The 13,740-nt window shown below is 42.7% G+C and overlaps 1 protein-coding gene across 1 annotated transcript; it reads right to left on the bottom strand.

The window, feature by feature from the left end:
* Positions 1-1,881: 1,881 nt before the first annotated feature.
* On the bottom strand, positions 1,882-13,512 carry cry4 (cryptochrome circadian regulator 4). The gene is made up of 11 exons (XM_029259112.1): positions 13,006-13,512; positions 11,626-12,087; positions 10,158-10,274; positions 8,423-8,567; positions 7,190-7,330; positions 6,847-7,017; positions 6,610-6,750; positions 6,212-6,363; positions 6,035-6,132; positions 3,856-3,966; positions 1,882-2,910 (listed from the first exon to the last, which is right to left on the bottom strand). The coding sequence occupies exons 2-11, from the start codon at positions 12,072-12,074 to the stop codon at positions 2,717-2,719; spliced, it is 1,719 nt and encodes a 572-aa protein (XP_029114945.1). The 5' UTR covers positions 12,075-12,087; positions 13,006-13,512; the 3' UTR covers positions 1,882-2,716.
* Between the last annotated feature and the right edge of the window lie 228 nt (positions 13,513-13,740).

Genomic DNA, 13,740 nt, shown 5'->3' on the forward strand with positions numbered 1-13,740 from the left:
AGTAATTTGTTGTTGGCTGAGCAGCCTTACTACTGCAGGCTGTGCTGTTCATGTTTGCAATACTGAGAAAAAATTTTTTTCCCTCCTCAGTTTTTTTTTCCTGGAGCTTGTTGGCACTAAATGTGATCGGATTTTTTCAGTTCTAGTAATATATGAATTGACCCTGACAGAGGAAAAAGCGACATCCATATTGTTTTCATATTTCCTTGGTGTGGAAAATAATGAAATGTGCAAACATGGTAATTATTTTCCATGCCTTTCACAGTCAGTAAATTATTGCATCACCTTTAGCTCCAATGACTGCAACGAAATGCTTCCTGTAGCTGTTGATCACCATCACTGTGAAGAATGTCTGGCTTTCTCCTCCATGCACAACTGCTTTAGCTCAGGAACGCTTGAAAGCTTTCAGGCATGAGTAGCTCTTAGGTCTTGCCAAAACATCTCAACTGGTTTCAGATCAGGAATTTTGAATTACATGTTTGGGATCGGGGGGTGCGGTGCCGCAGCGGGTTTGGCCGGGTCTTCCTCCTCTCTCGTGGGTTTGGGGTTCCAGTCCCGCTTGGGGTGCCTTGCGATGGACTGGCGTCCCTTCCTGGGTGTGCCCCTCCAGCCCGGCATCCTGTGTTGCCAGACTAGGCTCTGGTTTGCCGCGACCCCACTTGGGACAAGCAGTTTGGGGCTGTGGGGGGGGGGATCGTTGCCTTGCTACATGACCCAGTTTAACTTCACAACACTGTATATACAGTATGCAGTTTACTGCAGGGGAAGTAGGAAAAGGGACTTGAAATGGTGGATTATTTTGACCTATTTCACATCTTTGGCTTGCTTTGGAAATTACCCCACCATGTACAATGTTTTGCTATCTCCTGAATGTTATCTCTTTAATGAGTGAACAAACATTTTTTTTGTTCCTTGGACGATTTCCACTTCCCTGCACCATGACAAAACATATCCTGTGTCATGAATGTTGAAAGACTGTAAATCACTAAATCCTTATAGTGTTAAAAATGTCTGATGCAGGGCTCCTTTGCTGCAGTTTCCCAAATGGCAGGATCTTAGTGAGGGTAGATCAAAAACATGGTGGGGGTAGAGGGTAAAAATCCAAGAAGTCAGTGTGATTTTATGTGATACATGAATGTTGGTCAGGCTTCATATGGTTGCCACATTAAAATTAAATAATTAAGATGTCTGTCCTTTAAAAAAAATCCCCAGTGAAACCATGGAGAAAATTCTGACCAGTTTATTTCACATAGATATACAAAAATTGCACAGTAACACATTAAATTCAAACTTTAAAACAACATCATCGGTATATTTTAATGTTATAAAAGTTTGATAACATTAACTCTGTTGTTAGACAAAGACTGGATACGAGCAAACAACCTGGATATATGGGCCCTGTCACAGGTAACAGAGTCCCTTGCTTAGCATAGCCCATAAGACTGGTTATGAATGTTGCATACCTGACACCTTTTACTCAGGCATTGTCATTTAGGGCTTTGGTTTTAAAAAAAAAAAAAAAAATTTTCATGCATGCTGTGTATGGAAGCTAAAACTGTAGTAAATGTTTCCATAAAGTTCCACATGAAAACCTGAACAATGACCCTCTGATTTGTGACAACTTCCTTATTATCGCATTTATAAGAAAAGTATATTTTGTAGGGTCTGTCTTTTCTCTTTAATGAATTAAGAAAATTCATTAATCTTCCCAGTGTCCTTGATTTACAGGTGGGGACAGCTGGTAGCCCTAGTGGTTTAAGGTATAGCTTTGGACCAAAAAGGTTGCAGGTTCGATTCCCACCTCTGGTGGTAGTACCCTTGAGGAAAGTACTTACTCTAAAATTGCTCCAGTAAAAATCATCCAGCTGTATAAATGGGTAAATAATTGTAGACAGCTCACCACTGTAAGTCAATTTGGAAAAAAGTATCAGCTAAATGAATTAGTGTAATGTAACCCCAGTCAAGGTGAACCATTGCTCCAGCTGTAGTCTCAAAGAGTTAAAACCAGATCCTATAAAACCATTACAGGCCAAAAACAAGAGGCCCTCCCAGAAATGCATATATTTTTCCATCATATCTCCAATGACTAGACTACAACAGTTGAGAAAACTCTACAACCCAAACATCTTTTGGGGTGGGTCCCACAACAGAAGCGGGTGTAGATTTTGACCTAAAAATGGTGCTCTAGAACCAGATAAGATTTCCTACTGAATCACTTAATTACATGTTGCTCCATTATTACTTAAATATGAAGCTTTAAGTTGCTGCAAAAGCTTCCCATTAAAACTAAAAAAAAAAAAAAAAACTTCAATATACCCTGTTTTAATGCACTCTGTTAACAGATGAATGTTAGTGCTGACCTAGAAAACTACGATCCGAGACCGTGTATGATGTCTGCCACATTTATGAACTTGTTGCTCCATTTGCAATGTGAATAGAACTAGGCTGGAAGCGGTCAGTAGAAGAGACCAGTGCCAACCACTGAATATTTGGAAGCATATGGTGGTACGAGGTATTTGCTATCACAGTCCGTTAAGCACCAGGCTGTCTGAAAGCCGACTGCTACTCATTCATTCAGCTGGTACACAGTTTGGAAGCTAGAATTCAGGTTTACAATTCCTTCTGGAGGGGGAAAAAGGTTGTAGACACACTAACAGATGAGGCTCGCATTCTCTTGTAATAACCCAGGTGTGGAAGACCGGAAGAGGCAGGCAGGTCACATGACCTCCCCACTGAGCTTGGGAAGGGATAGACCATCGTGGCTCCAGCTGCAGGGTGTGACTGGGCAGTCACCCTCAGGGCTAAGCCGCTTGCAGGGCCTCTCAGGTTGTTCAGATATGCCATCACGGAAGCCCTGGTCCTCCACGTGCTCCCGTTTCATCCCCATTTCCACAGGGTCATCTGTCACATCTGGGGGATGTGGGGTGGGAGGGGCAAGAGAGTAAGAATGGAGCAGAACTTATGCATCAGGCTATACAAGTTAAAGTTCAGGTAGATCTAGACAGAGAAAGGTTCAAAACCTGCTCAACTAATAAATATTAAATATCAGGTTTTCTATATACAGACACTCCTCACTTAACGACCTACCTGTTTAACGCGCGGACTTACGACCAGCTCGCCGACCAGTCGGTATTGTACGCTGTACGAGAACTTTGGTCGTGGAAATGGCAGTGCGGCATCTCAGCGTCAGGCATCTCATCTCGCATCACCCTTTCTCAGTCTCAGTCTCGTTCCCACAGTTGGTCAGTATTCACTACACTAGGTTCGCAATCTCCAAGACTACATATTTCGTCTATAAATTTGTATGTACTTTATTGTGCACCCCATAGTACAAGATGTCGGCGAAAAGACATTTATAAATATACTAAAAATGTTAAAATGGTGCAAAGGTGACATTAAAAAAAAAATATCTAAAGATGGTTGACACAAACTCACTACCAGTACAGTATGCTTGAAATATCGGTAAGCGGCCCCTCCTCGCTTATCGACCAATTCGCTTAACGACCTAGTCATAGGAACGGAACTCAGTCGTTAAGAGAGGAATGTCCGTATAATGTATTTACTTTCCACCCTACTTTACACCAGACAGTGACAACAATACCAACCAGAGAGCTACAGATACTCTGGGCACCAGAGAGGGTTAACAAGAAAAACCCTGTATTATATTTACTTGTAGATATCAAAACCATTTTTGCTAGTCAAAATGCTGGACTGCCAGTACAAGATTTACGACTGTGTAAATTAATACTATGATGCTACCTTACAGTTCAAGCTGCTTTTGTACACAGTCTACACTTGGGACATAGTTAACAGTGCACTCTGGCCAGTGCCTGTACAGCTCTGTGGATCACTAACCTCGGGTGAGCTGGGCGGTGCTGGCCTGCTCGCGCCGCACCTGTGCCATGAGCGCCAGGTTCTTCTGGCTCACCTCGGAGTGGCTGACCATGGGCAAGGGGTAGTCCCTCCCTGCAGACAGAGGAAGACGGAGCACTGTCACCCATCGCAGGAATGTCCACCTATACAACACTGCTTTAGCAATTACACATTGTTTATCTGCATGCAACTGGATACTGTTATAGCCAGACGGTCCAAAACATAAAAATTAAATATATGAAGGAATTTTCAAACGTACAAATTTCAGTATACAGCATACAAACAGGTTGTGGAAATGAAGAATTGCTAGGAGTAGCTGTATTCTCTGCCCTATTCTCTCTCATTATAATCATCAGTAATTTTTCTTTGGAGGATGTTGGGCAAAATGAAAGTTTAATTTTTCAATCTATCAAGTGAGGGGGTGTGGTGGTGCAGTGGGTTGGACCACAGTCCTGCTCTCCGGTGGGTCTGGGGTTCGAGTCCCGCTTGGGATGCCTTGCGACGGACTGGCGTCCCGTCCTGGGTGTGTCCCCTCCCCCTCCGGCCTTATGCCCTGTGTTGCCGGGTTAGGCTCTGGCTCCCCGCGACCCTGTATGGGGCAAGCGGTTCTGAAAATGTGTGTGTGTGTGTGTATCAAGTGAGCACAACACAAAATTAATTTGTTAAAATTCTTTACATATAAGAAATCAAAATTATTTTAAACTAGACGTACAGTTATGGGTTATGAGAATTCATTTTTATGAGTTTTATTTAGCACCACTACTTTGTCTTACAAGGCAACTGTTCGAATTTAAAAAGACCAAATTCGGTTTTTTGCACTTCCCAATAGCTGAACAGAGCAAGACATTTGCACCTATTAATTTAGCAGACATTTTTCCCCAAATCAATAAAAAATGACTAGAAACACTATTTAGAAGCTAACTTACTGTTTTAGACACTTCACTAAACTCCGTAAGTACAATTCACACATTCATACATGAGCGCAAAGCAACACATACAGGACTGTTGGAGGAAACACATGCTGAGGGGGTCAGAGTGCAGTGAGACACCACGTCAGCCTGTTCCATTAGTGTGAATTCACTTGTATTGTTTTCATCAATTTCTTCAGTATTTACTGTTCTGTTTTTTGTGTTCAAGGTTTAATTCAAACACTGAATATCATGTTTTCTTAGTGTTTAAGTAAATGGTACATAATCGCACTGAAAGAGCTGAGCTGAATGAGCACAGGTAGGCAGCCACACAAGGTAGAGTAACAAAGGTAAACTGTATTACTCTAACACTGTATGGTGTTGTATTGTACGGGCGGCACAGTAGCACAGCAAGTGGTACTGCTGTCTCACAGCAACCCGGGTGGTGCGAGTGGATGTGGGTTCAATCCCCACTCAGTTTGAATGGAGTTTATGTTCTTCCTGTGTCTGCATAGGTTTCCTCTGGGTGCTCTGGTTTCCTCCCACAGTCCAAAGAGATGCTGTTCTAGTTTGGTGACTAAGTCATACATAGTGTGTGAGTGACAGAGAATCTGTTCCAAAGATGTGTGGATGAGTGACCCATTGTAAGTAGCGTATCTAGCAGTGTAAGTCTTGGTGAATAACATGTGGGTTGATAACACTATATAGTGTTTATTCAAAGTCGCTTTGGAGAAAAGCATCTGCTAACTGAACAAATGTCTACTTGTGTTATGATACCCGATGTAAACTACTGAAGTAATCGTGCCCATTGTAATGGGATTTGGTGCCGTTTTAGCACAAATGGATGTCAGTTCTGGGGTCCAGAGGTACATAAAATTTTGTATCATTAAAACTAATGGTAATTACATTTTCATGTTGTGAGAATTCACCTCATGGGGGGTTCTTCCAGAATACATTACCTTCAGAGGGTGGGGAACCTGTAGTTGATATACTGGAATGACTGGTCAATCCCCCCACCCCCATGAGCGTGGACATGTGAGAATGAACTGTACACAGGGTGTAATAGCTATAGCAGTCTGACCAGTCAGCTAGCAGTCACACAGCACAGACATTACAGGAAATGACAGAACTAAATTAATGAAACCCTAGAGAAACTGTGCAAAGTCAGACAGCATTCTAGAATGGAACAAAGGGCCACAATTACATAAATCATAGTAAAAAGATGTTAAGAAGCCTGCAGCAGTACAACTCACCAATGACACAGCCAGCCTCTACCTGCACCTCCAGGGGTGCAGTCCAAGGCTCATAGATGTACCTGGAGGGGAAGTTCTGGAGCACCTTCAGGTATCTCCTAAACAGAAAAAGATATGTGAAGCTCATAAGTTGAGTTGTAATGCTAAATATTGCTCACTTAGATCAAATACACTCACCTAATGTACTGGCCATCAGGGTCAGTGCGGCGACCAAAACGCACTGGGCAGAAGATGCGTGTGTACTGGTGAAAGAAGGCACTGGCTGACAGCCACATCCAGTTGCCGGCGTTGACACTGTAGTCAGCATCCAGCAAATACTCTTCAAACACCTGCACACAGGTAGAGATCAGCATCAAGATGCACATACAAGTCACACAATCATAGCTTTAGAGTGATTCCACTTGCCTCTGTGTCCTTCTCTATTCCCTTTATGCACCTCGCTCAAAGTCTTAGTGTTATTCCAGCCAACATACACAGATCTTCTTATGACCTTCATGTTCTCCACCCTACGTTTCATGCAAGTCCTCATTTGCATGTACATGTTCATCCCTCCTTTTGATCCCATCCCTTCTCACCTTCATGCCCTCTTCCCAGCTGATCCATAAGTCCCCTCGAGTAAGGAAGCAGGCCACAGCATGCCGGGCCAGGTGGTGGATCCAGCCCTCCTGCTGGAGCTGGGTCATGATGGCATCAATCCAGGGGAAACCTGTCTGTGCCTTGGGGAAAGGAGAGGAATTGAGCAAAACCAAAGGGGAAACCTCAGACTAATTAGCATATATCTCCACTGTACCAATCTAGGCCACTGCCCCTACCGTCCGCCACTTTTTGAGGGCCTCCGTATCCTCATACCAACCAATCTGCAAGCAGATGGGGTTTCCCGCCATGCAGGTGAAGTTGGGCGTAGCAGAGGCTACGGTGCAGAAGAACTCACGCCACAGCACCTGACCCTGAAGTGACACTGGAGGCAGCGAGTGGTTCTTCGACTGAGGGGTGAGAGATTTATGACAGATATATTAACCTACAAGTAGAATGGTCCAGCTTCATATTGGGGTAAAACATGGTTAAATGCATGGTCATACTGCTGGTAATATAAGTTAACACAGAAAAATCCACAGTGAGGGCTGGTAAAAGACCCAGCATGTATAAGATGCTTACTTGTGCATAGATGTTGGACAGTCTGTGGTAGAAGGTTCGCACAGATAGGCAGCCCAGGCTGAGGTACGGACTGAGGCCCGTGGTGCTCGGCAGAAGGGAGTTTGGTATCGTCCGTGGTTTAGAGAAGTTGGCCACCCAGCCCTGAAGTAGGCACAGAAAATGAGGGAGAAACAAGGCCATAATCTCTATAGTCTGTGATTGCATCCATCAAATATAAGGATACTAGTATCTGAAATAAGTGTCCCAAATATTATGCAAATGTTCTAAAATTCTGCAAGACCCTACGCAGCACTGATATCCTAGTATTCATAGTAAAAAATGTGCACATTATTCACTCTCAATTAGAGGAGAAGCCATATGAGAACAGAAATTTCAATTCTAATTATGAGCATTGCTGACATTAAACAAAGTGTTTCCCATTGGCTGTGTGGCTTCTTCGGAGTATATCAGCTGTCTTGTAGCCATGTACACTGTGACTTTTTAAGACTGTTCAAAACCCATCATCTATTAAAAATAATAAGCCCTAAAGAAAAAAAGTGCTAAGATGTTGAAAAGCAAAAGAGCTAGGTAAAGCCTTACCTGTCATTTTAAAATGTGAAGTGTAAAAAAAAAAAACACACAAAATCCTCTTGAAAGGCAATATTATGAATAACTGTATAAGGGGCTACAAATGTTACACGAGCAACACAACTAGGTAGAATTATAGTAATAATAATCATCTTTATTTTGTGTAACCTTTAAAAGTAGCTTCTCAAAAGCACTTAAGCGATATAGGCTATAACTCTAAAGCTATGTACAGTAAATAGCATTTTTTAAATAAAATTCAATTCATTGAGTCAATCCAATTGCACTTGGCACGAGACAAGGTACACCGTGAACAGCCGGTCCATTGCCAGGCTATCACACTCATTTACTCACACACACAAAAACTACAGGCAATTTAGAGTCACCAAATAACTTTCAACATGACTGTGGACTGTGGGACGAAACCCACATGAATGTGGAGGGAACATTTATAAAAATAAAAAAATAAAAAAAAACCTTCCTAAGCTGGAAAGCATGTACTTAACTGCATGCCATAAATTAAAGGGTCATAATTTATGTAGACTTATTGTTCTTTTCATTTCCTACTATCGAGCTATAAATATAAATGGTTAATAAAATACATTTGAATTAGTAGATATTAAGGGAGCTGGACTCCTTGAATCTGGTACTCTACTCACTGGTTCTTACCTGGCTCTCAAAGTGCTTCTCAAGCCTCTTCAAGGCATGACTTTCACCACCTGGCCACAGGACCTCTGACTCCACTACTATTCCAAAATCCTCTAGGCTTGGCACCCGAAACTCCTCACTGGCATCAACAGGTGTTGGGCAATTCCTGGAAGAATTGGATTAAATTTAACAAGATCAAGGACTGAATCCAACGGCTTGAAGGTTAATTTTCTAACAGTAACACTTGTTGACAAGCAGTCCTTTTTTACAACAGCATGTATATTTTATGCAGCTATTACTGATGAGCAACAAGTGAAAAAACAATGCATGTTTGTTTAATAATCATAAATCTGTGCTAAAAATTAATTAATGCTGAAATAATTTATTACATCATCATATAATAACTGAACTCATTAACTGACTGGCTAACATTCAGCGGAAAGACTCCTCCAATATACACACGTTACCACACACACTAACTTTACCATACCCTAGCAGCTGTGGTTCATTTCCAGCTTGAATGATGAATCATAAGAACCACAGGATATTTCAACGCTTGTTTTGGAATTCCCATCTTAAATGTCAGGAGTACAAATGCTTTAATGCATTAAAATACCAGTTTACCGCACATGATGGTACTGTAATACTTATCCTTTAAGAACTCCCAGAAAGTGTAATTACTTTATACTTACCCTTTAACAGTAACCTCAAATGAACTAATAAACATTAGAAATAAGCTTAAAAGTCCAGATGCACCTGACTGGGTAGTTAAAACAGGCAATTTTCAAGAAAGAAAGCAAGTCTCCATTCAAATAGATAGTCAACATAGGTTTTCAATCAACTGAATTATTTCAAACTGCACTTACAATGGTTCTATAATTATTTTACTTTTCCCACAGCAAGGGAAAGGCTTAACCCTGTGCCCTAGCTACAGCTAAATGAAAGTGAAGAAATGACAGGACTGAACCCAAACAGCTAAAGACAACACCTCTTTCAAAGTAAATATCAACCCAGTCTTCCTCTAATGCATGCCAACAAGCTAGACACAGAAGACCTTCTTCATGATTTGAAATTTTTTTTTGTTTGTGGGAAAAAAAATTATACTGCATTTATGTAGCTAAATATTTATATAGTTGCCGCCTTTCACGAATCCAATTACCCAGGATGGTACACTAAGACTGGGCATATTATTGGACCTTCAGGTCTGACCTTGATCCACCAAACTTCAAGGAAACCCAACTCTCTGTCTGATCACAACAAATGGGCCCAGCTTGGCAGAGTGATCCACCCACTATTAGCAATAGCATTGTTAATGTTTAGGGTCAGTCCATTTAATTAACATTAAAATGGAGCAATCTGACCGATGTTATTTGTTTTTTTAAATGTAAAGTCAGAGACCAGCACAAACAGTGTTTACTTCTGGTACTAAACTGTGCAGTCCAGTTATGACTGAAGCATCTGAGCAATGGTAGCCCTGTAGTACTGCGTGGAGAATTTCCTGTCTCAGAGATGCCAACACACCCACTCACTAACTGCATGTTGTTCCTCCTTCACAGTGTGGAGCATTCAATTAAATTCTGCTCACTGCAGCATAGTCACTTGTATGCAAAACAGCCTATTATAGGCTGTGTAGAATGCGGGTCAAATTATGACTCCCACAAACATAAAAATATTATTTCTTGAATATGCAACAGTGGTTGCACACTCGCAAGAGTCTACTGATGCTTAATCAGCAACTGCAGCCAGGTAAGCTTACAGGAAGTCTTGTGCTGTGATTTCCCTTGCCGGCCGGTCAGGCTCCCCCATGGTGGACAGGACTTGGAGGAACTTCTTGTAGGTCAGTGGGGGATGTCCACCATTCACTTCCACTATCCTGAAAGAGGAGAAGAATAATCAGCCAAGCCACAAGCCAACCAGCAGGAACCTACAGGAACATACGATAACCCCAGAATTATGGACACGGACCGAACCTAACTATTTGGAAAAGATTCACTTATTATGGATAAAGCCAGATATGCACGAATAAATACAACATATTTAATGCAAAGGGTGCTCTGAAGACATTTCATATTGTTCATTAATTTAGTTACTGCTTTTCTCTACAGCAAAATACAATGTGTGGTTTGTACACCAAGCCATTTACAATGATTCAGTGATTTGAACAGCTGGATAATTGTTAGTGGAGCAATTCAGATCAAGTACCTTGCACTAAGGGAACTACTGTAGGAGCGAAGAAAATAACTTTGATTACAAAGCGTCACCGCTAGCTACCCCCTTGCTGGCCTCTCTCTCCATGACAGGGTGAGGAGCTCAGAGTTCTGGGACAGCTTCGGAGCACAGTAGCTGCTGCTAATTCAGATCGAGAGGAGTCAGCTGAGGTGTGGCTCATGCCCAGAATAACTCCAGCATATCTCACAGCTGCCATGGGAATGCCTCAGAATCACCTAAGAGAAGCTGGAGAAGTTGGCTGGAGAAAGTAAGGTTTGGGACTGCCTGCTAAACTTTTCACCACCATGATCCACCCAGGATAAGCAGACAGAAACTGACTGACTGAGCTCTAACCTCTGTTCTACCTGCTGCCAGTTAATCAGGAATTTACTTCTTTTTAACACAGCAGGTTCTCTTTATATGATGATCTGAGACCGTATCCATCAAATAACATGTCTAACTGCCAGTTAATAACTACCTATTAAGTACTATTGGCAGCATTACACTGTATGGCCTGTGACCATGCAACTTTATTGCACAGTATTGTTACTGTACTATAATGTATTAGTAATAAAGTCAACAGCCCCAGGGGTGTTTTGCCCTGTAAAATGCACTCTACCCACACATTAAAATTTTAGTAATAATAAGTAAAATATTCTTACAGTTACAATACAAACTGTACAAAAAGTACTAACCTGCACTTGGAAATTTTCGACTGTCTGTCGAAAAAATAAATACACAGGATAAAGAGAACCCCCTGTACTTATTTAAAGTTTCTGTATTGGTATGCTCCCCTTTTCCTATCATGCTCAAAGCTGCTGGTTCCAAATGCTTTCACGAGTCTTTGCAACTGATATTCTGCATTAAGTTTGTAATAAATCTACAAGTTGGCCTTCTTATAAATCGTGTAATTACCATAGTGCATTATTAAATTAGTTCAGTTATTGTTCGCAGTACCCATTCCCTTTAGACTCAGTAACTCCATGCAATGACCACGTGTATATTAGACTCCATACCTACTAACGTTGTACAGGGTATGAGCCACACAAGTGTGTATGCTCAGCCCAAGCTCCTTGCCCATGGCCCCCAGGTCCTCATCCAGCCGAGCGTAGAAGGGCTCCACCTCCACGTCAAAGGTGAGCTGAGTGATGCCCCACTTGGCAATCAGGTGGCGAAGCACGGCCTCGAACCGGCCTTGCACCACGTACAGCCGCGAGCCAAGCACAGCCAGCTGAATGTGCAGGTCCTCCAAGCTCTGCAAAAGGAAGCGCCAGCGCAGGGCTCCTGTGCGCAGAGCCCCCTCCAGGAAGATGCGATCTAGCACATAAACGGGGTACACTACTCTTGAAGACTCCAGTGCCCACACCAAGGAGGGGTTGTCATGGAGACGCAGCCCCTTGCGGAACAGGTGAATGGTTTTGTGGGTCTTCGTGGAAGTGCCACTCTCACCGTGCTTCCCAGTCATCCTTCCTGGTACCTGCAAAGTGAGATGCACAGTAAGCTTTCGGCAGTTACAGTACCGGACTTTTTACTCAGACACGAGACTTTTTCTCCGATTCCTTTCAGCAGAAAAGTCCTCGACTCTTCATTTTTGTTGGGTGCGTCAGAGCTGGGTGACACATCTCAAGGGTGACAGCATTCAGCCTTATGGCACCACTGGACTATTGGCTGAATTCAAGGATCACTGTAAATTGCACTGTTTGCCAAAGAGGCTTACTGCTCCCAGCAGCCCGGAAAGTTCTACAGCACACCTTAATCCTCCTGAAAGAGTCACACAGCACATACACAACAACTACATCACATTTTCTTATGTTGTCCACACTTCATCACTGAGCTTCGCCTTGGAGCATCAGCGTAATAAACACACGAGAACGGTGCTACAGCCTGTGGGGTTTCATGAACACAAGGGACGACTAGAGAGGCTAGTGCACAAAAAAAAAAAAAAAATCCCCCAAATATCCATCCTAACTATCACACACACAGCAGCGCCTCCCACATATGCGTTCCCTAGGAAAACATGGATTGAGGAAACCATCGTCGTGTGTTGCAGTGAAACAGAGCTAAAGACTGTAAGACACAGTCCTGCGAACACTCTGGAACACTGACTGACATGCATGTCTGTAAATTAAAGAGACAGTAATATCGAACTGCAGCACACGGTCACTGACGACGACGTGCGGTACTTTTTTCGACACGCACTCACTCCGTTCGTTGTATCAGGAGTTTAACTGCCCCGTTTTTCACACCAACACCAGAAGCATCGCAAAAAAGGAGCCGATACACACACGGAAGCATCAACTCCAGCAGTGTTTGTTGGAATTCAGGAGTTTGTTACCTCATACTCATACTCTGTGTCTGTGTGTGTGTTACGTCGTGTCACATACATAGCATACCTGTGGCGCGGCGGTGCCCAGTCAGTGCGAGCCCATTCACCAGAAACTTCCACAGAGACCGTCGTATTGCTAGCTACTAGTGAGGCAGAAGACGGAGGTAAAAAAAAAAAATGTAAAACGTAACAGAAACAACTAAAACAACGCTTTTGCTACAAGTTTACAATCGCCTTTGGTGACAGTGTTTATCACCCGGTCCAGAGGGGGAAGAAAACGGGTGTTCAAAGGGTGGCGCTGATTGGACAATCGGCTCAATATGCTGAAGCGCTATTGGCTGCAGTAACGGCGCGGAACTGCCAGTCACAACAGATACGCTTTCGTTGCGGATATCGGTTGAAGGCGACGCGCGCAGTGGTGTTTGCGTTCGATACAAACCCGCATTCTTTACTTCATAACGTCGTTTAGATATTTCCCACGTCATTTATTTCCTGCCCGGTTCTATTGTACAAATAAATCCTGAAATGTCAGTGAATTATCATGAAGTTTGTTATGATTATTAATTGTGGGGAAAAACACCACAGTCGGGAGCGCATCACTTTTGCTACCCAACCTGGCCGAGTAATATTGTCAGATTCGTTTTTGTTAATAGTTGTGAAAGAATATGTAATACACATAATGGAGACGCGAACGCACACAGATGACAGCCTGTCAAAGACGCGAAGTGGAGTCCAGCAGCAATAAACACGTGACGCACTAAAGTGGGTCAGTGTCTGAGTGGAAAAGTAGGTCAGGTGAGCGCCC

The sequence above is a fragment of the Scleropages formosus genome, chromosome 16 (genome assembly GCF_900964775.1).
Source record: "Scleropages formosus chromosome 16, fSclFor1.1, whole genome shotgun sequence".
Taxonomy (NCBI): domain Eukaryota; kingdom Metazoa; phylum Chordata; class Actinopteri; order Osteoglossiformes; family Osteoglossidae; genus Scleropages; species Scleropages formosus.